The 27224-nt window shown below is 50.1% G+C and overlaps 1 protein-coding gene across 4 annotated transcripts in view; it reads right to left on the bottom strand.

The window, feature by feature from the left end:
- MYO7B (myosin VIIB) overlaps positions 1 to 27224 on the bottom strand; it is an 86377-nt gene that overhangs the window by 26150 nt on the left and 33003 nt on the right. For 3 of the 4 annotated variants that reach the window (XM_037523132.2, XM_054699611.1, XM_054699610.1), the window contains exons 7-22: positions 26843 to 26985; positions 25040 to 25153; positions 24111 to 24264; positions 23066 to 23142; positions 21846 to 21965; positions 21429 to 21571; positions 18838 to 19048; positions 18189 to 18324; positions 15079 to 15242; positions 13402 to 13539; positions 9984 to 10136; positions 9317 to 9415; positions 7540 to 7634; positions 2916 to 3000; positions 1385 to 1603; positions 131 to 301 (exon numbers count right to left, since the gene is read on the bottom strand). In XM_037523132.2, the coding sequence (XP_037379029.1) occupies positions 131 to 301; positions 1385 to 1603; positions 2916 to 3000; positions 7540 to 7634; positions 9317 to 9415; positions 9984 to 10136; positions 13402 to 13539; positions 15079 to 15242; positions 18189 to 18324; positions 18838 to 19048; positions 21429 to 21571; positions 21846 to 21965; positions 23066 to 23142; positions 24111 to 24264; positions 25040 to 25153; positions 26843 to 26985 (2222 nt within the window). The other variant, XM_054699612.1, reaches the window with a different exon arrangement.

Raw genomic sequence — 27224 nt, 5'->3', positions numbered from 1 at the left:
CCATGCTCCTCTTTTCTTTGCATGCCCACCTGGCTTCTCAGTGAGCACGGGGATTGACTGAGGTCAGGGCCTGGGACGGACTCTCCCATCCCCCAAACTTTAGAAGCTTGAAGGACAGAGCCTGTCTTACCTTGAAGGTCGGTGGTGAGGTCTGGCCCTCCTGCCCACCCATCATGGAAGGGAGGAAGCCGAACACTTTCTCCACCATCTCCGTGTCGTTGATGGTGTCGTAGATTGATTTGCGCTTTCTGGGTGGGGAACTTTGGCTTTTTGGCTCCTTGGCTGAGATGACCAGTGGCCCCTGCACACATACCCCAAAGGGCAAAAGTGACCCACAGGCCCAGCTGGGGCAGGCCCCTCACAGAAGCCAAATATATGTCCTCCTGCCATTTGTCCAAATCAATAAATTTTCCTTGAAAATCCCAGATTTTAATAGCTTGTGATTGGAGATCAACCTGCCTGGGCTTTTCATTTCCCAGTAGAGAATCAGAGGTCCAGAGAGGGACCACACAGGCCCTGAGGTACCACCTTGAACCCCCAAGAACTCCAGAACTGCGAAACCACTGCTCAGCCTTACCCTGTCCCTCACTCTGAGGGGCACCAGGACTCTGCCAGGAGTGGTTCCTGGACCTGTGCTAACTGGTGCACGGTGAGCCTGGCCTGCTGGGGTCACGCGGGCCCCGGAGCATGCTGCTGTAGCTGAGGGCCTCTTACCTTCTTGCCCTAGCTCATGTGCTACTCATTTGCTCAGCGGACCCAATTTTCCTCTATGGACCGGAGGTAAACATCATCCTTGTCCCTTTCCTTTATCTTAGTTCCCAAATGAGGCTGTTTTGAGGAATGGGGTTGTGTCTTATGTGTTCCCTGAAGGACTTAACTTCGTGCAAGGATGAAATTTCAAATTGCAGGGATATGTATCCGGGTACAGGTTCCCTGCTCCCTGCTCTTCAGCCTTGCTCATCCAGAAGGCTGATATTTATCTGTCTTTGAGCTGTCATTGCCACAGTTCATGACCAGGCATCTTTTGTCTCCATGGAACTGTGCCCTTCCATTGTTCATCTGGCCCTGGTTTCCTCTGCCTTCTATGGGACTGTCTGGCCTTGCTGAGAAATTGTCCCTGAGGCTAAAGAGAGGAGACCCAGAGCTTGATTTCCAAGTTCCAGGTCCAGGTCTGTCCTGCTGAAGGGACAGATCCCTCTGCTACACCTGGGAGCTCCCACGTGAGGACCGAAGCGGCATGTTGGTCTGCTGTAGCAATAACTGTGGACAGGGAGGGAAAGGAATGTCTAGTGGGATTTCATATTGCTGCTCACTCTTCCTGCTTGTCCTTCTCCCATGGGCCCCAGCCAGTCCCCACCTGCCCAAGACAGCAGTAACCACCTACATTAGCTTTCTGCCGCTGGAAGTTCTGCCGGGCAGCCATGCCCCTGGTGTGTGCTTGGATCACCACCAGTGCCCTCCTTTTGGCCTGAACTTGTTGGCGCACCAGGTAGCCCCTGCACAGGGCCTGCAGGTGAACCATTTTCTGCCGCATGACCTGGTACTGCTTGGCCAGCAGGTGACTCCGGGCAATGGCCTGAAGACGCTGAAAACCTAAGAGGATCTGTGGAGCAAGAGCAAAATGTACTCACTGGGAGGTGACAGGCACAGAGCACAGAGCAGGCCTGCCCCGGTGCAGGGTGGGGGTAAGGGGAGGCAGAGAGCCAGAGAGCCAGAGAGCCAGAGGCATGTCGTACTCCCCAGGAGATCACATAACTCAGCTTATAGTTATCTGTTTTTTAGCAAAGGGTCTGGTACTAAAATTTTATGCACCCAGCACAAGCATATTGGGTTATTACCTGTACAGCACTTAGGACAGAGCCTAGCATGCAAATAAGTGCTAAATACACATTTGTTACATGGCATAAACAAAAAAGCAACCTCCCCAGGGCCAGGGACACAGATTTGGTTTGGATGTGAAATGGGTGATGGGATTCCAGAGGCCTTGCTTTTCACACCTGCCAGCCAAGGCCAGCTAACTTGTCAGGAGCTGGCATACCTGGTTGGTGGCCTGTGCTCAGCTCTGTCAAGCAAATATTTCAGGGATCTTTGAAACAAAGATGAAATGGTAAACTGACGAGCAAACACTTTTGTACGGTGGATGTCTCAGCCATGGCAGGCCCTGAAGCCTCTGGATGAGTCTAATTGGCTTGTCAGACAACAGCACAGGATGCTGGTGCCGGTGTGGGGTCAGGCTCCATCACTGGTTAGGAAGCCGCACAGATCTGCATCCAAACTCTATTCTACTGCTTACTAACTGCATCTTTTTGGGAAAACTAATCAATCTCTTTATGTCACCTCAGTTCCTTGATGTAGAGGGTTGGCTTAATCAGAAATAAAATGATACACACAAACCAGGGGGCCCCAAGCAGCTTTCCATCCCATCAGCATGGATGGGCTTGGAGTCACTCCTGCCCATGTGACCCGGAGGCTGTGATAAAGGCCAGCGGTCAGTTGGGCCCCACAGGGCAAGGGTAAGGCTGCTTCACTTCCTTTATTGAGAAACTGCTCAGCAGCATTGCCTGTGGTAAAAGAATGTTAGGAAGAAGGGCTTAACATAGAAGAATAAATCCATTGACTTATTTTGTTGCCTGCCAATTGGGAGAAGACAGCCATTATCTATTTTTGGAGCAGGGCACCTCAGTCTAACTCTGGAGCTACTCCAAATGCCGCTGAGGAACTCCAAAGCTCTCAAATGAGGTGCCCTGAGAAGACGGTGTGCACGTTGCTGGGGTCTGGCCCCTGGGGCTTGCCTTCTAGAGTTCTGCTCCCAGCTCCAGCGCCCACACTCATAACAACAAATCCACACCTCTGTTCTTTGGAGGACAGGCATCCACTGCTCCTGCAGGTGCAGTGTCTCAAGTGAGCTCTCTTACCATCTTGAAGTTCCGCCTGTGGTAGTAGCCTCTCCACCAGGCCTGGAGGGCCAGGGCTGCCTGCCTCTGCCTCAGGTAGTCCTTCCTAAAAGGGAGGTGCAAGTCAGAGGTGTGTAAAACCTTTGGGGGACAAACTGATTTTGAAGGGAAGAGTGATAATGAAACATCAGGAAGGATGAATACATAGGGTATTTCAGTTTTAGAAATCTTTATGGGGCCTCCCCTGGTGGTGCAGTGGTTGAGCACTGGGCTGCAAATCTGCCCGCAGCCTCTGCAGCACCGGTTCGATCCCTGGCTGCTGGCGAGGGTCCCAAAAGGCGTGGCAGACCTCTCCTGCTGCGCCCGCTGCTCCCCTCAGCAGTGTATTTCGTCAGTCTGCCTGTTCTGTTGCCCGCTCTGGTTCTGGTGAATTCTCTCACCCTCCCATGCTTCTGACTGTACCCAGTGCTTGTATAAATAAATAAATAATCTTTTTTTTTAAAAAAGAAAGAAATCTTTATGGACTGAAGACAGGTACGTTGGGGATCTAAAAATCTACTGCTAATACTCAGGTTTTGACATTCCAGCCTTTAGAGTAGTAAGAAAAATTTTCCCCATTCCTCCCAAAGATCTATGAAGGGATAAAACCTGTTTCCAACTTTTTAGTCCTGGCAGACTAGATTAAAAAGCATAACTGTCTATAAGAAGCTCACTTAAAATATGGTGAGATGGGATATGTTGAAAGTAAATGGATGGAAAATGTATATCATGTAAAGAATTACCAAAATAAAACAGGGTTGGCTATATTAATATCAGATCAAGTAGACTTTAGAGCAAAGAAAATAACCAGAGAGGGACATTTTGTGATGATAAGAGGGTAAATCCACTGAGAAGTGCACCCTGAAGTTTTACGCACCGGAGTTGAAAAATATGTGAAACAAAAACTGATAGAAATGAAATGAACAATAAGCAAATATATACTTATAGTTGGATACTTCAAACCTTACCCCCTCAATAAATGCTAGAACAACTAGACAAAAATCAGCAAGAATATAGAATTCAACCAATAGGACCCAATTGACATTTTTAGAGCACTCCTTCCAACAATAGCAGAATATTTGTTCATTTCAAGTACCCTTACAACACGATATTACATATTCTCAACCATTAAAGAAACATCACCCTATTTAAAAGAATTTTAATTCACACAGAATGTCTCTGACTACAATGGAATGAAATGGGAAACCAATAACAGGTAGGTAACAGAAAAGTCTCCAAAGACTTGGAAACTAAACAACATATGTCCAAAATAATCTATGGACCAGTGAGGAAGTCTCAAAGGAAGATATGAAAAATGAACGGAATAAAAATGTATACAATATATCAAAATAAGAGACAGAGTTAAAGCAGTGCCGAGAGGAGATTTATAGCATTTTACTTTAGAATAGAAGAAAGAATTTGACTTAATCATCTAAGTTCCTACCTCAAGCATCCAGAAAAAGAAGAGTAAAATATATCTGAAGTTGGAAAAGGAAGGAAATAATAAAAAAAGAGGAGAAACCAATGCAATTGAAACAGTTAAAAAAAAAGTCAATGAAACTAAAAGCTGATTTTTTTTAAAAAATAAATGATATTGACAAACATTTAGCAAAACTGACAAAGAAAAAAGACACAAATTTCTGATGTCAGGAATGACACAGGGGATATCACTACAGATGCTGGAGACATCCAAATGATAATGGAATTCTAGGAACAATTCTACACATATAAATTTGACAACTCAGATGAAATGGACCAATTCCTCAAAAATCACAAATTTCCACAACCCAAAATGAATAGATATTTCTATTAAGGTATTTATAAATTAAAATATCACTGTATAGAAGTCTCCAGGCCCAGATGGTTCTCTTGGAGATTTCTACCAAACATTTAAAAATTCAAACATGAATTCTATGCAATCTCTTCCAGAACAGATGAAAACACTTCATAATTCATTTTATGAAGCCAGCATTTTTCTGATACCCAAACTAGACAGAGAAACAAAAAGAAGAAAATCACATCTCATGAATATAGATGCAAAAATTTTTACAAAATACTAGCAAGTAGCATCCAGCAATATATAAAAAGAATTATACATGATGACCAAGTGGGATTTACCCTAGGGATGCAAGGCTGGTTCAATATTCAAAAACTCAATCAACATAATCCATCATGTTATAGGCTAAAGAAGAAAAATCTCATAATCATATTAACTGGTGGAAAAAGTTTTTTTGAACAAGATCCAACACCCATTTATAATTAAAACTCCCAGAAAACTAGGAATATAGGAAACTTCCTCAACTTGAGAAAGAATGTCTATAAAACCTGTAGCCATCATTATGCATAATGGTTAAAAACTGAAAGCTTTTTCCTAAAATATGGAACAAAGCAAAAATGGCTCTTTTCACCATTCATAATAAAGTCATGCATCACTTAATGACAGGGATACATTCTGAAAAATACATTGTTAGTCAATTTTGCTGTTGTGCAGATGACACAGAGTGTTATTACCCAACCCAAGTGGTATAGCCTTTTACACACCTAGGCTATATGATACAGCCTACTGGGAACACCATCATATACGTGGTCCATTGTTCACCAAGATGCCAGTGCTATGGACAGGGAAAGAAAATAAAAAACATACAGATGGGAAAGAAAGAAATAAAAGTGATCTTAATTGCAGACAGAATTAAACTGTCCCTAATTTATATGTATGATTATCTACATAGGAAAGTCTTTTTTTTTTTTTAAGATTTATTTATTTTTCTACAAGAGCTGGGATACAGGTGAGAGGCACCGGAGGGTGAGAGGATTCACCAGAGACAGAGCGGGGAACAGAACAGGCAGACTGACAAAATACACTGCTGAGGGGAGCAGCAGGTGAGACAGGAGAGGTCTGCCGTGCCATGTGGGTTTCTCCCTGGTCAGCCGGGGATCGAACTCATGCTGCAGAGGCTGCGGACAGCCCCGCAGTGATGCGCTCAACCCGCCGCACCACCGGGGAGGCCCCTACATGGGAAATTCTAAGAAATTTATAGCAAGTGAGTTCAGCAAGGCCTTGGGTACAAAGTCAACATATACAAATCAATCATATCTTTGTGTACTAATGACATTCTTTGTGACATTCTTTGGCAATGAATGTCAATGCCAAAAATAAAAATACAGTACTTTTTACAACCTTTCAAAAAAAGCTAACAAACCAATCTAGGTATAAATCCAACATGTACAGAACTTGGATAATGAAAACTATAAAGCCTTGATGAAAGAAATCAAAGGAAATCTAAATAAATGGAATTTATGAAGTGGAAGACTCCAATGGTAGAGAAGTCAATTCTCCTCAAATTCATATATGACAAAATTCCTATCAAAATCCTAGCAAAAAAGTTTTGTAGCTATAGACAAAATTATTCTTAAAACACATTGGAAAGGCCAAGGACCAAGAAGAATTAAAACAATTTTGAAAAAGGAAAAGGTAGGAGGAATGTCCACACAGCTTCAAGACATTCTGTAACTACAATCAACAAGACAGTGGTGTTGCATTGGCAGATGGACAGGCACACAGATCACTGGAACAGAGGACACACAGATCAGTGGTAAAGAATATAGAATGCATAAATAGATCCACAGATACACCTAACTTATTTTTGGCAAAGGCTCATTGAAGAAAGCACAGACTTTCCAATGAATGATGCTGAAGCAACATTCACAGGGAAAAGGTTTTAAAATAAGCTTGACCTGTCTTACACTTTATATAAAAATGAACTCAAAATGAAAATGGATTATGGACCTAATTATAACATGTAAATAAGAGAAAATCCTTGGGTTTAAAATTCTTAGACTTAAAATCAAAAGTGTAATTTATAAAATTGTAATTCATCAAGATTAAAGACGTTTGCTCTCTGTAAAGACCCTCTGAAGAGGTCAAAATGATCAATTATAGACTGGGAGAAGATATTTACAAACCACATATCCAACAAGGGACTCATATTTTAGAATATTTAAAGAAAGCTCAAAATTCAGCAAGGATTCTAATTAAAAAATAGGCAAACAACAGGCGAAGACATTTTACAAAAGAGGATATACACGGGTGACAAACAAGCACATGAAAAGATACCATTATACACCTGTCAAAATGACTAAAATGAAAAAATTGGGAGAACATGAAATGCTGGAGGAAATGCCGACAAGCCCCTTGGCTTCTGCACTGCTAGTAAGAATGTAAGATGGTAAAGCCACTCTGAAAATACCTTTCCATGAAAATGTAAGTATTCCATGTCCTAACCATTGCACTCCTGGGCATTTATTCTGGAGAAATGACAGCTATGTTCACACAACCCACACACAAATGTTCAAAGTGCTTTATGGCAAAGAGCCTACACTGAAAACAGCCTAGATGGCCTCTAACTCGTGAGCGATTAAACAACTTGTGGCGCATTCCATCCACACTATGGAACGCTACTCAGCAAGAAAAAGGAACAAAATAGTGATGCAGGTGAGAATGTGCATAAATCACCAGAGAATTATGCTGACTGGGAAAAAGTCAATCCCTGAGGCTACAGGACAAGCAGGCATGTGGGCTGGGAGGGGCTTGGGACAGGGCAGGCACCTGTATTTGTAGCCCCTCAGGACTCTCTGGATGTTGATGGCTGCCTGGTCCAGGGCCTGGCTCCTCTGAATCTCCAGCAGCGTGTCCTCGTTGTCCTGGGGCAGAGAGAGCTCACCATGCAGTCGCCTCCCACCACTCCACATCCCGGAGCCTGGGCTGTCTCCCAGCCAGTGTCTATCAGACTTTTCCCACGTGTCTGGGCAAGTGGGGGAAGGGGCCTTCAAATTGACCCTGGTGTATGTGACTCAGAGATACACGCTGCCCCGACACATCTCCCAGCCTCAGGGAAGGCACTTCCCTCTTAAGTTCTGCTTTCCTGTTGGTTCAACCTGGCCAGTTTCACTTCCGCTCTGGGTAAGAGGCACAAGAGGGGGGACATTTCCCTGAAGTTGTGTTTTATTTGCCAAAATGCACCTGGAAGGTACATACAACCTGCTACAGACTCACGCTTGTTTCCCTCAGCCTCTGAGTGGGACTCAAAGTGCACGATGATGAGCAGTGGCCATTCAGGACACTGCCTCGCCTGCTCTGGTCCTTCCTGGGCCTGTGTGCCCTGGGCCTGCCCTCTTGGCCCGTGCAAGACGGCTCGCACTTCCAGAACAGAGCAGCACTGCCCTTTGGTGAGTGCTGGGGAGAGCCTGGGGGCTCGGGGCCCTTCCTGCTTCCATTAGTCTTGCACCAAGTGACCATCGAGCCTCTTCATATGCCTAGGAGGCCTCCGGGAACAGAGGTGGGCGAGACCCGACGGTGGCCTTGAAGAGCAGCCTGCCTCAAGCACCCACCCACACTCATCCTGCCCTCTATACTTCTACCTTCTTCCCTCTAGTTCCTGGGACGTGCTGGACTTCCCAGACGTCTACCGGCTTCCAGTCTCACTTCTCTCAAAAGAATCTGAAGTCCCTCCACTTCTTCCTTCCTATCTCAGCTGTGAGACCTGGCACAGCCTGACGAATGCATGGATGGATGGACAGAGGGACGGACTGAAGAGCTAGTGCTAGGAGGTTGCTCTGAAGACAGATGAGACATGTGGGAAGGCTCTTTGGGGGAAAGAGGGGAGAATGGAGGGCTCAGCATCGTGTGGACAGTGTGGGGCACTTGGGTGGGCTGGCCCTGATCTTCCTTTCTTCCCCTCCTCTCATTTTGCTCAGACGCCCAGGTTTACAAGGCTAGGTGACTTGGAGGTCACCCTAACAGCGGCTCTTTGAACCCACTGGCAATCCTGGAAAGGTCTGAAGGTCACAAGGGCACCTCTGTGTGACCCAGACCCCCCTATTAGCTGAGGGGTGCTGAGGGGTGCAGAGGGAGGTGGAAGGTGGGTGATAGTGTTGCCTGTACAAAGACCAGAGCTTGTGGGAGGCGAGGGGGCGTCAGCACTGATTCCTGCCGCTCAGGTTCTCCTGCTTGTGAAGGAGCAGAACTTCCCTAGGTGAGACGACGCCACCTCCGGGGGCCGTGGCACCCGCAGGTAGAGGCCTGCTCTCAGGTGCAACTGGAGCTGCCCTGAACTTCCAGCTGCTACCTGGTGGCTTAGAGACAGCCCTTCCTCGCCCTCAGGCCTTGCCCTGGACACCCTGTCTGGGAAGCCCCTGGACTTCCATAGGCTGGGCATGTTCCCCTTGCCCCTCCCACCTCGCATGTTCTTCTGCAACAGGAGTGCGTGGGGCGGGGGTGAGCTGCAGTGAGGGCAGGGCCCAGCATGGATGGCTCAGGGTGGCCACCAATTGGCAGGACCGGCCTCCAGGGCTCTGCAGGCAGCAGACTGGTCTTGGGGTCTCACCTTCAGGAAAATTTTAGTCTTTCCCATTTTCCAGTTTTTGTCTGTCTTCAGCCACATTTCAGCGATGCGCAGGCTCATCTGGCGGAACTTGTCCCGCAGCTGTTAAGGAGAAACAGGAGCCGCTTGGAGGAGCAGGGGCCCCAGGCTGGAGGCTGAGGGCGCCTCCTCTGGGTTTCCCACAGACCTGAGGTTCCCTCCTCCTCCAGGGTCCCCGCCAGGATGCTGGGTCAAGACGGCACAGGGCAACTCAGGTCAAAGGGGGGCTAAGGGGAGGCCAACCCTGGCTAAGGGCCACCTCTCTCTCGAGGTCTGGGGCCTCCGAGCGGTGGTTAGACACTTGGGCGGACGAAACCTCAGGGCGGCCGAGTGTGGGAGGAGAAAGAGGAAGGACTTGCTGCCCCCAGAGAGCGCGTTAGCCAGACAGCATCTCCCTGGCCTGGGTTCCAGCCACAGGTGCCTCTGAGAAAGGTCCCACCCAGCCCGGCGCCGTGGCCGAGTCCCCGGGAGTCCCCCCGAGAGGCGGGGGTGGGGGTGGGGCGCAGGAGATGGGGGTGCGGGCGTCGTCTCAAGGGCCCCTGGGCATCGGAAGGTCGCGGCAGGCCCCTCTTGGGGCCGGGCCGGGCCCGTGCACAGGCATCGAGGGGCCCCTGGGCGGCCGGGCGCGCACCTGCCTGCGCTGGACGCCGGGCAGCAGGAAGCCGAAGCGGTGCGAGAACTCCTCGAAGGTGTAGCGCACCGGGAAGCCCGACTGGCGGATGCGCACCGTCTCCATCATGCCGGAGTAGCGCAGCTGCTGCCGGCACAGCTCGCGGTCGAAGAGCTGTGGGGAGAGGCGGGCTGAGGCCGGGAGCTCCCGCGGCCAGGGCGGCTGCCCGGCCTCCCCCCGCCCCAGAGGCCTGGCGTCGTAAATTCTGGTTCAGACATGTTTTTACTACGTCTTCTTGATCCAGTCATCTATTTCAAGAAGATGTGGTGCATAGACACAGTGGAATATTACTCAGCCATCAAAAAAGATAAACTCATGCCATTTGCAGCAACATGGATGGCGCTGGAAGGGATCATGCTCAGCGAAATAAGCCAGAAAGAAAAATAAAAATCTCTCATGGTCTCACTCATAGCGGGAATTTAGAAAACCTAAATAAGGGACCAGGAAAAAGACTAATTACAATAAAGAAAAAATCAAAATTAACAAGCAACTGTAGACCAGAGACACACCTCTGGGGCGGGGGGGGGGGGAGAGGAGGGATTAGGGTCAAAATAAGGGGGGTGGAATTATATGAGGATATAACCAAAATGGAAATACATACATTGTGCAAAAATGAAAAATGATGTAAAAAATATATAAAATTAAAAAAATTAAAAATCAGAAAAAAAATGTCTATGCAATATGGAAAAAAAAAATTCCTGCTCCCCAGACCATATCACAGACTTGCTGAACTGGGATTTCTTGGTGTGAGACCTATGCATCCACATAAACTGGTCCAACCACTATGGAGAGCTGTGTGGAGATTCCTCAACCTACTAAAGATAGAGCTTCCATATGATCCAGCAACTCCACTCCTAGGTATTTACCCAAAGGACACAGGAACATTAATTCCAAAGAACACCTGCACCCCTATGTTTATAGCAGCACTGTTTACAATAGCTAAGCTTTGGAAACAACCCAAATGCCCAAAAATAGATGACTGGATCAAGAAGATGTGGTACATATATACCATGGAATATTACTCAGCAATCAAAAAAGATAAACTCATGCACTTTGCAGCAACATGGATGGAGCTGGAAGGGATCATGCTCAGCAAAATAAGCCAGAAAGAAAAAGAAAAATACCAGATGGTCTCACTCACAGCAGGAACTTAGAAAACCTAAATAAGGGACCAGGAAAAAGACTAATTATAATAAAGTAAAAGTCAAAATCATCAAGCAACTGTAAACCAGAGACACACTACGGTAGGGGAGGGGGGAGGAGAGGAGGGATTAGGGTCAAAAAAGGGAGAGTGGGAATTGTATGGGGAATATAACCAAAATGAAAATGCATACATTGTGCAAAAATGAAAAATGATGTAAGAATTATATAAAATAAAATATACTAACCATAAAAAAAAAAATGTTTTCACTGAAGTGTGAGTCGTTCCTTTCTCCAGACTTGCTGTGGAAACTACTCCTTGTCATGGCTTTCTTAGCGCGTGTATTTTTTTCTCTCTCAAGATTTGGGATTTGGGACAACTCTCACAGAACTCATGTTTTTTCTTGAAGGTGTTTTTAAAAAACCATTCCTTCTTGTGCGCCACCACCGTTCCCTCTGTTCCCTTGTCCCTTCCTCTCCCTTCTTCTGCTTAGCCTCAGAGCCCGGGGGGCATTTCTCCATGTCCAGTGGTTTTTCTCAAAGTGTTGTTGAATTGGGTGCTAAATGAATGTCCAACACTTGCTTTTATTGTTCTGATTCGCTTTGCTGAATGTGATTTTATCAAACACCCCCCATTTTGTGAAAATGGTTGCATTTCACCCTTTCTTGTGACAATGTTGTGCTCTGTGGTATGAATGAACCACATCTATATACAATTCTATTTTGAAGAGAGTTGCTTGGTTGATGATGCTAAAAAGTCCTTAAAGAGTTTCCAAACAGATGAAAGTCCACCACATAGAAACAGCAACATCTCACAAGAACACTAAATGCTCAGGATATACAAAGTGCTATGAATATAAAAGTTATGCAGTGCCTCAAATGTTTTCAAGCACCCCAAAACAATGATCCAAAAGGACATTGCCTCTTCCCCACCTTGCCTCTGTTGAGCAGTCTTGGCACCAGGGGGCCTCCCACACCCTCCAGGAAGAAGAAATTCTTTTCCTATTTAAAGCCAGGTAATGTTCTAGCCAACTCAGTGTCTCCCTACCCAGAGATGGACATGGCCAGCAGAGAGGAATTTGGGTGTAAGGCTTTGCACCCAGATGTGGGATCCAGTCAGGGCCCAAGATTCTGCCTAGCTTGGCCTCTAGAGAGCCCTCTTCCACTGCAGCCGCCAAGCCAGGGGCCTCAGATCATGGCAGCCCTTCTACCTGGCAAGTCCGCTGGCAGAAAGTTACCTGCCTGGAAATACTGAGGACAACAGAGGCAGCAAGTTCTGGGGCCCAGGGTCATATAGAGATTAGTTTCCCATTTATGGAGTATTTCTTATGGGCCTGGTGTTTCTCATTTAATCTTTACAACAATCTTATGTGGTGGGGTACTTGGCTCCTATTTAATGGTGATCCTGAGGGTCAGGATCACACTTCTAAGTAACCGAGCCAGGGTTCAAACCCTGAGTCTACTTGGCCCTTGGCCTGGGCTGGCCCTCCATGGACGCAGCAGCCACTAGGGGCACTTGAGCCTTGACCTCAGGCCCCACCCACTTGTCCTGCAGCTCCTAAGGTGGGGAGGCAGCTGAGCAGAGGGTCCCTGGAAGCACAGCTGTTGTCTAATATCCCTGTATTTGTTCTACAAGGAAGACATTCTGGATTTCCTGTGACTGCCTCAATTTCATATAATTTAGTTTTTTGGTTTTTTTTTCCAAGAAGGCACTTCATTTAATGTAAAATTTTTTCCCTTATAAGATTTTTTTTTTTTTTTTGAGTCAGTTGATATTCAGGTGGCATCTACCAGTTTCGGTACTTCTGTATTTGCAGCCTCTGGGCGGGATTCCCGAACTTATGCTCAGAGATGTCCATGCAGGCTGTAGGGCCCTCCATACACACACATACAGCTGCTCTCCAAAGGCTGCTTGGCCTCAGGTCTTGGTAACTAGGCCTTGGCTTCAGCCTCTAAAAGTACGGGACTTACACTTGTAGATGTGCTGCAAATACCCTATTGTATACTTGCAGCCCGCTGCAGTCAGGCCAGAGTCTGACTTCACAGATAAGAAGAAGGGCTCAGAGAATCATGATCTAGAACCTGCTGGTTGCTGACACCAGACTAGCTAAGACTGTCACCTCAGTGTCCCCACCTATAAATGGAGCTGTAATGCCGGCCAGGCTCTGGTGAAGGGAGCAGTGGCAGGACCCTAGATGCCCACACCCTCCCCGTGTGTGCCCAGTCCTGCCCCTATTACCAGCGGCTTCTTGTACTCATTGGGTTTGATGCAGCGGATGAAATAGGGCTGGCAGTTGGTTAGGATTTTCATCAGCTGGTCCAGAGACTGCTTGAATTGGGTTGCCAAGGTGGAGGAGCGCTTGCCGGAGTCTGCAGACTGTGGGCAGAAGCACAGGGTACAACGGGGTGCTGGGGAGCATGACTCAGGGCACAGCTAACCCACAGCATGGGGGGATACTGCCAAGGTCCTGCAGGCAGACAGGCTGCATTCACTGAATCGCCCATTCTTTCATCCATCCCAGGAGCCCCAAGTATGTTCTGTGTACAGGTCCCCAGCAGGACAGTGGGGCCCAGAGGTGAGTAAGATGGGGCTAAGACTTCTCTCTGGGGATGGGCTCTCCCAAGTGGGATGTAGAAGATGACACCTCATGGTGAAAAAAAAAGTCAAAAGTTATCAGCATTCACTTTTACCACATTCTTCTATGTTTTCAGTTTTTGCACAGGTTTCATATAGTTAAAAATGTTTCATACTATATATTGTAAGAATTGCAATAAATGTATGCAGTACATTATTAGTACTATATTTTAAAAATAGATTTATCAAAATTACACAAGCCAGAGGGAAACGAAAGCCCCGCCTGCCCATGAGCAGGCTGCCCTCTGTGCAATGCTGATCTGGGGCGGGGGTTTCGTGACCTAACCTTTCCAAGGTCAAATATACCTGAGCAACGGTATCTGTCAAATTGCATCCTTGGCCTGTCTGCACCCTTTCAGCCCTGAGGAGAGGATGCAATCACTGGTATTTTATAACAACAATTCCCTTGTCCTGGTTTGTAAAAGAATGTGCATTTCCCTGCACTGTCAGCTTGTTCTGAATCACCTGGGACATGCCCCTGGCTCTGGTCCCAATCCAGTTTTAGCCTGGTCCCACCCAGTTTCAGACCTGGGTACTTTGTGCACAGCCTCACGGCTCCTTGGTGCCTCCCTGGGCCTGCTCTGCATGTGGGTCCTGGGCACGGAGGCCTCTGATGCTCCACAGGGGTGGAGGGAGTATGATGGGAGGTCAGGGCACCTCAGTGTGGCCAGGGCTAGATTCCCACCCAGGGGTAGGATGCCCCCACACTCACTCCCACTGCCTGTTCTTGAAATTCCGCAGTCACTCGGCTAGATTCATTGCCCCAATCTAAGGTGAGACGGTCCTCACTAAGGGATCTGTGAGGCTTTTTTGGAATAGTCACAGTTAATGGGTGACGGCAGTGGGCAATGGGCAGTGGGCAGTGGGTAGGAAACACTAGGTGCCCTGAAGAGCCCCGGGGGATCTGTGCCCCCAGCAGCCTTTAGTGCTGCCACTGCCATACCACACTCACCACAAATCACATACTTAACAGACATAAAACACAAACACATACTACACACACAAAAAGGCATACCTCATAGCACACACAGATGGAGAAACATAGCAATGATATTAACAAAAGCAGACATGCTCTGGCAACACCACCACACTTACCAGCAGGTGTGTTCACGCGCACCTGTCCCCTCGCCACTGCCCCGTGGCCACAGCATCACCTGACCCATCTGCACTCGCTGTGCCCAGACCCGGCATGGAGTCTTTCTCATGCATGCTGGTCTGACCCCTGGGCCTGAGAGCTGGGAGACTGGGACATGCTGGAAGGGCCACTCATTGGGTACCCACCTTGAAGAGCAGGCCCCCAGTCTTTGCCTTGAAGACGGTCCCCATGCCCAATTTGGTCTCCCCTGACTCTAGCTTGAATATCTCCTGCAGGAACTTGTTTTTGGAGGCGTGAAGCAGGGTGAGGATATCTGAACCCAGCGTGTCTCGATTCTTCTCCAGGAAGCCTGAGGGGAAAGCAGAGTCCGTTCACTGGCTCACCTCAGACATTAGTGCCGACCCAAAGGAGCAGGAGAGGCGAGAGGGGAGGGGATCTGGGTCACCCACTGAAGTCACCCACCCCACCCCAACCTGGGCCTTCCTGTCCTGACAACAGAGTCACTTGCCCCCAGATAGAGCACCCGTCACCTGTTGTGTAGAAACCTCTGACCCCCACTCACCATCACCATTGCGTGCCCTATCTGAGCTGCCACTCCTCTGCCTTACTCGAAGTCTTCCACCACTCCCCTGTCTCCCCCACGCCCACACTCCCACATGGCCCAAGGGGCCTTCCTGAAAATGTGCCTTCTGTGTCATGCCCACTTGAACCCTATCTCATCCCTCCTGTCTCTCGTGTGAGTGCCTTCTTCTCATCTCCTTCACCCCCACCTTGCCCCCGCCCTGCCTTACTCCATAGGGGCTGAACCCCACCCCACAGGTGTTTTTCTTTATCTCCAGCTTTCATGAGCTGATCTGGGATGCTCTTTCTTCCTAATCCATCCAGGCTAACTACCGATCATTCTTCAAGGCCAGCTCAAGTGTCATCCATCCCGGGAGGCTCTCCTGGCCCACTGGCAGGGTGAGCGCCATTCTTTGGAGGCTCTCAGCTCTGGCAGCCTTTTTTGTAGGTTGCACTTCATCCCCTCACCCAGCCTCAGAGCCCTCTGGTACAGGCCCACCGCGGACAGGAAAGCAACTCTCCCTTAGGTCCAACGGCACAGTAGCTGCCCAATGCATGAGGAACTGGCCAGCACCCACAGCAGGTGGGGTGTCCACTCAGCAGTGTGTGGTCTAGACATGCCACAGTGAGAAAAAAGGGAAAAGGTGAAAGTGAAGAAGGAGCATCACATACCTCCCCCACTAGTCCTGATTAATTCTTGTTTGTTCCTGAAAATCTGGCAGCCTGGTAAAGCCCAGGGAGATTCTGATGTGGAAGGAAGGCTTGGCCTCTGCCGCCTCACCCCTGAGCCCAGACGGGCTCTGGGAGAAGCTGTGTGTCCACCCTCCCCCCGTGGGCCAGTGTGTGCAGGAGTAGCTGCTTCAAAGTCCCCTGGGGAGCCAAGAAGGGGTTGGTGTCCTTGTTGCTTTTCCTGGAAGGAAAATGGAAGCTCAAAATGGAAGACGGAGAGGGGTCACATGTCACTTGGCTTACTGGTTCCAAGGCTGGGAGGTGACTTTTCAATTATGAGTCTACTGTTCATGAGTTTAAACTGTACAGGTCTTGGAGATAATGTGTGAGCAAGGGTGTGCACAACTATGAGTGGGGGTGAGAGTGAGCGCATGGTGCTGGGTGTTACAACCTCAACATATGGGTGGAGGGGGACACAACTCAGCATATAACACTCCCCCTCCCTGATTTCTGGAGGCTCAGTCTTGGAATGGAGGCCCCCAGTCCTAGTAGGACCTCTGAGGCCTCAGTGCAAGGCCAGTCAAGGACATGTAACCACATGTGAGCATGTGTGGGTCTATGAGCACATGTCCCTAGTGTGGCGGTGTAAGAGCACCCGTGTGTGTGTGTGTGTGTGTGTGTGTGTGGTGTGTGTGAGCACGTGTTTGACCATGGGTGTGAGAGTGTAAGCATGTCTGTGCTTTGACAGAACAGGTTGGCATGTCTGTAAGGAGGCCTAAGGGCCTGAGGCTCCAAGGTCCCTGACCAGCTGCCCTGAGGCCTCAGAGGTCCTTCTAGGGCTGGGGGCCTCCATTCCAAGACTATACACCGGCCTCCCTCCTCCTTTTTGAAGCACTCCAGTGGGGTGGTTGCCATAGCCCTTACTTCTTTGATCCAAACCATTTACAAATTTATCTCACAATGGATCAGAGACCTCAGTGTAAAGGCTAATGTTAAGGAACTCTTAGAGGAAAACATAGGCATCTTCTTCATACCTTGACTTACACTACGGTTTCTTAGCTATGTCACAGAAAGCATAAGCAACAGAAGAAAAGGTAGATAAGTTGAATTTCATCAAAACTAAAAACTTTTGTGCTTTAAGTCCACTTGGGAAAATGGAAAGATAACCCGCAGAATGGAAGAAAATACATGCAAATATATATCTGACAGAATATTAAAGAATCCGGAATATTAAAGAACACATTCAACTAGAAAATAAAAAGACAACCCAGCTAAAACATGAACAAAGGATTTGAATAGACATTTCACCAACAATGATGTACATGAAGTACTGACACAGGCTACAAGGATGATACTTGAAAACATTATGCTAAGAAGTCACAATGGTTACACATCACACGCTTGCATTTATATGAAGTGCAAATCCAGAGGACCAGAAATTAGTGGTTGCCTCGTTAACGGGGAAATGAGGAATTACTGCTGATGGAGGTTTCTTTTGGGGTATGAAGTGTTTTAAAATGATGGCAATAGGGCGTCCCTGGTGGTGCAAGGGGTTAAGCACCGCACCATGAAGCAATCCGCAGCCTCTGCAGCACAAGTTCGATCCCCGGCCGGCCAGGGAGAAACCCAAATGGCGCAGCAGACCTCTCCTGACTCGCCCGCTGCTCCCCTCAGCAGTGTGTTTTGGTCAGTCTGCCTGTTCTGCTCCCCACTCTGTCTCTGATGGATCCTCTCACCCCCCGCATCTCTGGCCTGTACCCCAGCTCTTGTGTGCATAAATAAAATAAATCTTTTAAAAAAATAAAATAAAATGATGGCAATAGTTACCCAGCTCTGCCTATCCTAGAAACCATGAGTGCACACGCACAGTGGGTGAAGGGTATGGCATGTGAATGAGAGTGACAGCATTACCCCAGAGTGAAGACCAAATATGCCCGGTCCCTTCTATTTCCTTTCCCTTTTCTAGCTCTGTGAAAGTGACTTAGTCCCCTCAGCCTTCCTGCCTGGCCTCCCTGGAAGATGATGCAGACTTGGAAGGAGGGAGTGTGAGAGGAGACAAGCCTACCTTCTACCTGGTAGTACACCTTGCCGGCGAAATGGGCGATGCCAAATCTGGTATCGTGGATGTTCCTGGGCTGCAGGAAGGCCTGGTTCTTGCCATGGACACTGTTCAGTTTTTGCAGCATGGTGACATCTGTCCCCTGGAAAAGCACAGATACCCTGGGTCTAGAACCTCAGGGACTGTAGTGCTGGCAGCCATCCTCACCAGGCTCATAAGCTCTCTCATTGGGGAAAACTGGCTGGGCTCATAGTCACCGAGGGCCTTTCTACAGACAGGAGGCTGCTGCCCAGGAATTGTGACATGTCACAGGGAGTGAAGGCTGAGCTGGTAGCAGTGACGGGGTCTGCTGGTGTCCATGGCCAGCTCTCTCTACAAAAGTCCAGGTGCCCTGACCCTGGCTTCTCCCTTGTCTGGATCCAGTTTTTCTGACTGCATCTGACAATCTCTCTCCCAAGGACAGGCAGAGTCCCCTCAGGGCAAGAATGAGTGTGGTTCTTTCTTTTATACCCTCTGCAGCCTTTGGCCCACAGATGCTTAACAGATCCTTTCTTGGGGTGTGTTCTTGATCTAAACAATGACTGAATGTCATCTGCCAGAGAATGGGAGTGGGGACAGTTCAGGAGCCTTCCTGCAGGAGGGGTCCCTGACACACCTGCGGGAAGTGGCTCTCCTCATCCAGGAGGGAGATGACATTCATGGGCTTGAGGACCAGCAGGTCCAGAGTGGGCCGGTTGTCGGTGTAGTGGATGAACTCCCAGGGGATGTTTTCCGAGTGGTACTCCTCCTGCTCCATGGTGAACACGTGATGCACGAAGAATTGCTGCAGGTGCTCATTGGCCAAATTGATGCAGAACTGCTCGAAGCTGTGGAGATGTCATCGCCAGGTGCAGGACAGGGTTAGCTGAGCCCCAGCAGCCATGGGGGGAACCAGGGGTTGCCGGCCATGCACACATGGCCAGACACACACCACGATGTGCATCCTGTTTACTGAGAACCACCCTTCTCTCTGCTTCCACCGCCATCACCTCCTCCACCCCACAGCAATTAGACTAAGAGAACCAAGAGGCCCAGCATGTCACGTCTCTGCCTTGGGCTCTTTGGGGTGCCCGGCAGGATCTCCCGCCAGGCCTGCTGATTCCGACCCAGAGATGATCCTCAGGGGCCAAGGAGCAGCCCCATCTCTAGTCAGTGACCTTGGTATTAAACAAGCTTCCAGAGGTCCAGCCAGCCCCCTCTGTATTACCACATATCCTCCTTACCTCCCCCTAAACTGCAAACCTCATGGTCCTCCTGGGTTCCCAGCCTGGGCTATGACCCTGCACTCACCAGTTCTGGCTCCAGTCAGAAGCCAAGGGGCCATGCCTCACCCGTCTCTCCCCTCCTCCCTAATCACAGACAGTCGCCAAAGCACAGTCTGTGAGGCCTCCAGCGCAGCACCCTGCCCTGCCTGCTGCGTCTCACTCCCACTGTGGTTTCCTTCGTCACACCACCTGACTGCTCACCTGAGTGCTGCAGCGGCCTCCCAATGACGCCTCCAGCCTCATCACGCACCAGTGTGCCCACGCCCCCTACCTCCAGCCTCACCATGTGTCAGTGTGCCCATGCCCCCTGCCTCCAGCCTCACCATGCACCAGTGTGCCCATGCCGTGGGGTTGGGGGTGGGGAGGAGCCCTCTGAAGTGCACGCTGCCTTGCTTCAAATCCGCCCCACCCCCCTGGGGTTTTCAGCTGGGATGGACAATGACACGACAGAAGGCCTGCTGGTCTCCCCCAGGAAGCGGCCTGGGTCACACTGGACTTCAGGCAGTTCCTTCTGATCTCCCAGTCATCACATGGATGCCCCCTGGTTTCTCTCCTCATCACCCGCCACAGTCTGTCCACACTGTGGGTCCCACGTAAGCATTTCTTCCTTGGTATAATGGTTGCCGATTTATGCAAAACCTCATCATACCTGCTGGTTGTTCTATGTCTGTTAACCTGAGAGGTGCGGGGACAGTTCTGTTGTGCTACCCGCCCCTGACACAGCCTAAAGCTGCTCCATGAACTCTGGTGGCGGGGGTGACAGGGTGGGCAGTCCATTGCTGAGTGGCATGCTCCTCCTTAGCAGCCCCCAGACCACAGCCCCCCAAATCTGGCTCATGACTGCATAACAGCCAGATCCCCCCACAACCAACTACTCGTCCATCTCCAACGTGTTCAAGGGTATGCTTGATCTGCTCAACTCTCTCTCTCAAGACCAGAGACCAGTGATCGGAGTCACATTTGAGTTCACGGCTCCCTAGCACTCCTATTTCATGGGCTCAGCTCTGCCAGCCCTGCCCCATGCCACCTGGCATGGTAAGCATGTCGCCGCTGTGCTCCACCCACCCAGCTGGATCTGGGAGGCCACAATCCCAGCGTATATGCATTCTTGCATTTGGAATAGTTTGTGTCTTAAGACACCTGTGGCTCTGCAAGGGGCCTTCTCCAACTCGGAGACAGAGCTTTCTGCAGGTACATGCCAAGGTCAGGCCAGCCCAGGGCTCCTCTGACATGGCTCAGAGGAACCAGTCCCAGACTGTCCTGCATGAACCAGTCTCTCTGGAATCTGGGTTGCCTCCTGAACACTTCCTGCTGCTTTTCAGAATCCACAGTCCTGATTTTCTTCATTTTACCTCCTCCTGCTACTTGAGAATGGCCCAGAGCCTTCGCTTCCTTACTTGACCTACTACCCAGCTCCCTTCGCCATCCTTGTCTATCCCCAGCCTGGCCTTCGTCACAGTGACAGCTAGGTGTCACTTTTCTGACCTGCCTCCTAGTTACAGCTCATCAGCCCCAGCCTGGGGTACTGGGGCACTGCATCAGGGGTGTCCAGCCTCATCTTACCCCAGCCAAGCTCATAAGGCAGGGGTGGGCCACATAGTCCTCCCTTCCCTCTATTACCTAGTGTGATATCCCACCTGAAGACCCAGTTGGATCAATGCTGTTGCTTCCATTTTACTCTAACCTCATGTGAAAAGTCACACTAGTCATGAGAACAGCAGATCGCTCGAGAGGCGTGACAATGGTTTGGGGCCTTAGTCTGGCTCTCAGGTGAGTTGTAGATGCCAGCGGACATGTGCTGCCATCTAGCTGTGGAGAGCCTCTGACTAAGCAGACTCCCCAGCATCTTGGAGCAGAAGTGGGGCCTCGCTACCAGTGGGGCACACTAGAGGGTGAGCTTATCTTCCACGTTCTGAAAGCAGGTGAACTAAGACTTTCATACCTATTTTTCTGGAAATTTTCAAAGCCAAAGATATCCAGGAGGCCGATTGCCGTTCGCACACTTTTGGGGTCTTTAGTAGGTGGAATGAAAATCACACTGTTGATCTTCTTGACAATCCACAGGAAAAGGTGCCCATAGATGCCCTGAAGAGAAAAGGAGCAAAAGCCCACAAGCTTTGAAGTCAGAAGACTGCCCTTTCTCCAAGTCACCTGGATCTCAACAACCTAGTTTAATAGCAAGAAACACAGGCTGGAGAGACTGGGCAGCCCGTGGTCACCAGGCAGGTGACTGGTGGAGGCGGGGCTTGCCCAGCTACCGCTACTCTTTCCAGGTGAACTGTCGGCGGATGCTGACCAATGGGGCAAAGAACCATGTTCAAAAAACAAACACACTGCCCCCTCTCCCGCAGCTCTACACCTTGACTAAGGCATCCCGTCGATCAGCAGCCTGGGTGATATTCAGGGGCCGGGTGACAAACTCCCCACGGATGATGATGGAGTGCCTGGTCAGACAATCCCTGAGTTCCTGATGTTTCACCTGGGGAAGAAAAGGGGGCGGCATCACAACTGGCTGAGCGGGGCCAGCTCCAATTATCTGGCCTCCGTCCTATAAGTCATTCTCTCTTGTGACCAAATATCCTACACCCAACCTGGAGGGGCCTGACCTTGGGCCAGGCCAGACGGGGGCCAGAGCTAGTGTCCTGGGAGGCCTAGCCCCTGGCTGAACACTGGGGTATCAGAGGGTTTGGGAAAGAGGCATTGCTGGAAGGGCTCAGAGCCTGCTGGCTACTCAGTTGACCAGCCTGTGCTGGTCTCCTGGTAGCTGGAAGGGCTAGTGACACTGGGTGGATTTTAGCAAACTATAAGCAGGGACTGGTCTGAAGCCAGTCCTTTGGCATCCAACTGAAGTCACTCCCACTGGGACACCAACGGGAAAAAGAAGAGTCTGGGTGTGCCTACTCCCTCTATAAGGAAGATGGCATCAGCAGAACCTCAAAATTTCTAAGAACCCTAGACCAAACGTAGAGCACCAGCGGTAAAAATGTGCCCCGTGTGTTGCTTTCTTTTTCTCTTCTGCATCTGTTAACTTCCTTCCAGCACTGTGAATGGGGTGTGATGTGGAAGACATGACAATGTCCCAGAATAAGGAGCTTCCCCACCTAAGGCCTGCCAAGCTGCCTCCGGGCTCCATGTGGTCTCTGTCACATGTGGAAGCCTAGTGATGTGGCCCATGCACTTTCCCACTTTTCCACCATAGGAATAAGCACAGGGGACACACGGCTGGCAGGCAGGGAAGGCCCAGCACTAGGTGGACGACCTAGTGGGGTAGTTCGGGGGTCTGGGCCAGGTGGAGGATGCCAAGTGACGGCCACTGAAGGGCAAGGAGGATGCAGAAAAGGGGGAGAAATAGATGCTAAGGCCAAACTGAGCCTCATTCTCCTTTGTAAGGATTAGCCATGTGGCCCCACCCTGATCCCCACCCTCAGGGCCAGCCATGTGCAAGGACACAGGAGTTGAGCTGAGATCTGGTCGAGGGGTGGGACCTGGGGAGAGTTATCAGAATCAGGGTCAGGCTCTGTCAGCCCAGCCCCAAGGGCCCCTCCCCCATGTGAAAGTTGCCAGGCAGCGGCCAGTTACCTCCAGCAATTTCATCACGACGGGAATGGCAGGTGTCTCCATCACATCTGAGGAGTCCAAGTTCGCCATGACGGAAGCTGCAGAGGGAAGCAGTGATTCTGAATGCAAAGGAATTCTGAGGATTGGGAGAGAGGGCCCCGTAATGCCCCGGCACACCCACACATGGGAGGAAAGGGTTGGTGGAAGGGGGAGGCTCCGCCTGTGTCAAGGCTCCTCCTAGGGGGCCACTGTCCCTGTGATTTTCTGCACAGGAGCTGTGCAAGAGGTAGGACGCCAAGGGAAGTTGAAGACAATAGACGTCTCTGCGGGGAGAAGCCCAGGGCTTGCTCTGGGCAGGTGGGGCTCTATTCTGAGATCTACAGAAACCTGGGCACTCCCGGCCTCATTCAGGTCGGCGAGCATGTAACCATCCTAGGCTGCTGGGTCCAATCATGCCAACATCTGGAATCTTTGAGGATCTATTTCTATCGTCCATTATTTCTGTTGGTTCTTGCTCCTGGTTTCTTCCTTCTTTGTTTCTATTTACTTTTGTCTGAAGTAATTTTCTATTACTTTGTTTCTATTTACTTTTCTATTTAAGTTGAACCATTTAAAGAAATAACTGGTAATCTAGGTTGATGTTTTCTTCTAGAGAGGGAAATCAGTAACTTCTGTCAGGGTCTTGAGGGTAGTAACAGACCAGGAGACTTAATTGCCAAATCCTGGATGTTTACAAACTGGTTTTCAAGTTCCTAAAGACCTTGTTTACTCTAGTTGGTCCCTAACCTTTTTGGTCCCAGATAAAAGCCTGGGGGAGGGGAGTGGCAAGAATACTGATTCAAGTCTTCACCTTTGGAGGGCCCAAAATGTTGACACCTTTCCCCTAAGCCCAGGAAGTCTCCAAGATCATAACCAGAATTTTCAATGACTTTTCCCAGGACAGGGCTAGACCCTGTGACCTGGGCAGGTGCTTAGGTGAGAACCCCCAGAGATTTCTTTCTCCTCCAGTGCCAGTGCGCCCCCTCTCGCTCCCCAGGAAGTGCACCTGGGGTGGAAACAGTGTTACCCATAAAGGTCACGTTCCCCAGGTGGAGGATGGCCGCGAGCAGCTTGCTGATGTCCCAGCTCTCGGAGTCGGAGAATGTGAGGATCTTCATGGCGGAGCGGACGTGGGCGTAGTCCTTGGCGTCGCTGTGGCCCTCGCAGGAGGTGCAGTTCCCCTGCAGATGGGTGCGCCTCAGCTTCCGGGGCCACCCCACCCCACCTGCTCCCAGTCCGGCAAGACAGATGCCTCGGGGCCTCTGCCGAAGGCTCTGCTAAGTGATTTTTCCTAGGCTCTGGGGGGCCCTGAAGGGCCATGTGGAAGCCCAAACTCAGAAAATACACAAACGTCCTTTCAGAGACAAATCATGATCTAAAGACACGGGATACCCGGCTTTGCAGCAAGGGCTGCGGGGGTCATCCACATCACCTTGGCCAGGATGCCAGCTTCAGGTTATCACCCACCCACATGGTCACCTGCCGCACCCTCTCTGGGAATTCATGGGTTCATTCCTTTAGCAAGCACCTTCCAAAGTTTACCACATGTCCTGAAACCCAGGAAGCTGAGGTGATGGGAGATGAGTCCACAACCCATGGGCCAATGGGGAACCTCTTTTCCCATTGGGACAAAAGAAAATGAGGTTTTCAGGGAAAAAGCATGGGCTCGGTGGGAAATAAGGACACATCGGACAAGGGTAAGTCTCTGGCAGTTGTAAGGCAAATACAGGCACAAGGGGGGGAACAGCCCCCATCTCGGGGGCCTGGCTAGAGCTTGGGCTTCTGTGAAGTAAGGGATGAGGTGACCCCAGCTCTTCTTTCAGAGGAGGGTAACAGGGAAAGGAACAGGCAGATAGGAGGGGGAGGCAGGGGACGGTGGGGGTGGGTGATGGGGAGAGGGGAAGGCCCAGGAAGGAGGGGGGTGGGCAGGGCGAGGGGGAGCGGCATGAGCCTCACCATGGTCAGGTAGTGGTACTCGGAGGGCATCCCCAGGCTTAGCAGCTTTTTCTCCTCTGTGTTCATCCCCATGAGCATGCTGTAGAAGATGTGGTAGTTGCGCTCCTCCGGGGCCTGGTGGGGAGAGTGTTGCAAAAGCTTGCAAAAGCACCCCTCAGTCTGCAGGACCTCAGCCCTGCCCTGGCTTCCCTCCAAGGTCTCCCAGCCAGGTGGGGCTCTGGCCTGACCATGGTCATCACCCTGGGCCTCCAAGGCAGGCACATCCCACAGCTCTGTGCTAAAGGCCTTTGTGCCCAGGGAACACATCACTCTGCTCCCAGGGCTTCCCTGCCTCTCCACAGCTGCTGAAGGTGCCCTTTGTGGAGTCACAACCCAGGGAGTGACGCTGGAGTTGGACTGGGGCTGACTCAGAGCTCCCTGCTCTTTACAGTGTACCTGTAATGAGCCTGGAGGCTCATGGCCACAGGTCAGCCTAGCCAAGGCCTTCTGTATTTTCACACTATTTATGAACGCATTCCCAGTGTGAAAATTCAAACATGAAGCATATACTGTTAAAAGGTGAACTTTCCCTTCTAATCTCCCTTCCTGCCTTTCAAATTCCCCTCTTCTTTCTCCCCAGAACCATGGAAGGTCTGTGTTCCTTTATAGACATTATTAATGATTCCTTATTGTCTGTACAGTTTTATTTCATCTCTATGCCTCTCGGCAGCTCTCCCACAGAACTGCTCATCTCTGTGCTCCCCAGTATAAATGTGTCATCATTCCCCATCTCGTTCTTATCATGATAAGGCTTGATTCTGACCTGCTTTGGAAGTGTCCTCTCTGTTTTGAGGTGCCTCTTTCAGTAACATGTTTTATGAATTCACCAATCAGACTCCAACTCAAGCTGACTCTGACCCTGGACAAAAGACTTAACGTACCACACTCAGTATCTTCATGTGTCGAAGGGGAGAAGGTGACCTCCCTCTCGTGACTGTTGTAGAGATCACAGGAGAACTACAGGGGAGATGAGCTTCCATCTCTAGCTTTCCAGAGTGCAAAGTTGTCAGCCCCTCCTCACACAGAGCCGCAGCTCCCTCCTTCCACCAGCCTCTGTGTGTGTGTGTGTGTGTGTGTGCCCATGCACATGCATGTCAGGCCTTATACCATCTGAGAGCACCCCCTCAAGGTCATATTAATTCTTCTGGTGTGGGTGCCACACTTTGAGATCTTTGCCATTTAGGACTCCATACATGATTTGTGGGGCTCAATGCCAAATGGAAACTTTCCTGTTTTAGCAGTTATTAGGGATGTCAAGATGGTGATAACAGAGCATTAAATCAAACAAGAGGCCCTTCTGAGCAGGAGGCTCTAGGTGACAGCACAGACCATGGGCCGCTCACCCTGTCCAGGCAGCCTTTAGACGCTGACATGCGGCCCCTGCCATGAACCCCAACAGACCAGAGGAAATACTCCAGCCTCTGTGGGTGACTGAGCTGGCCTCAGGTCACTTCTGGCAAAGGGGAGGTATGGCAACCACCAGACAGATGGCAACCGAAAATCCTATCATTCTTTTCTTGAATACTAGAGAAGGAATATCATGCTCCAATTCTAGGGGTGCCTGCCCATCTCAGGGGAAAGCCAGGGCTCAGTGGCAGCAAGCTGTGGCTCACGGGAGCCTAGAGAGGCCCTTGGGGAAGAAAGGAGGAGTGAGAGTGAGTGCAGCAGGCCCACTCACGGAGGCCCCCGTGGCCCCCTGACTCCCCTCCCCAGGACTGGTGGAGGTGGCCATGAGGAGCACCAGTGCTCAGGGGGAGGTCTCACCTGCCGGCAGACCCGGGACTTCTCCAGGAGGAACTGCTCAATGCGCGCACCCTCAATCACCCCGCTGGAGTTGAAGTAGATGTCAATGTATTTCCCGAAGCGGCTCGAGTTGTTGTTTCGGATTGTCCTGGCATTTCCAAAGGCTGCGCGGCGGATGGGTGGGAGCAGAGAGAAGAAAATTTATTTTTAGCTCAGTGATCTGGGAAGGTTTCTCCAAGGTGGAGGCCAAGTCTGGAACTGACAAGTTGGCAAGCTACACTGGACAGTGGGGAAGCCAAGGGTACGCAAGAGGAAGGTCAAGTGCAGATAATGGTTCAGATGTCAGGCTTGGGTGTGCCTGCAGAGGGGGATGGCTGGCTGGAGTATGGCAAAGAGGAGGAAA

The sequence above is a fragment of the Talpa occidentalis genome, unplaced genomic scaffold (genome assembly GCF_014898055.3).
Source record: "Talpa occidentalis isolate TD23 unplaced genomic scaffold, MPIMG_talOcc4v2.1 talOcc4.3, whole genome shotgun sequence".
NCBI classification, from domain to species: Eukaryota; Metazoa; Chordata; class Mammalia; order Eulipotyphla; family Talpidae; genus Talpa; species Talpa occidentalis.
Note: the sequence above shows the minus strand (reverse complement) of the source record. Positions and strands in the feature narration are given on the sequence as shown.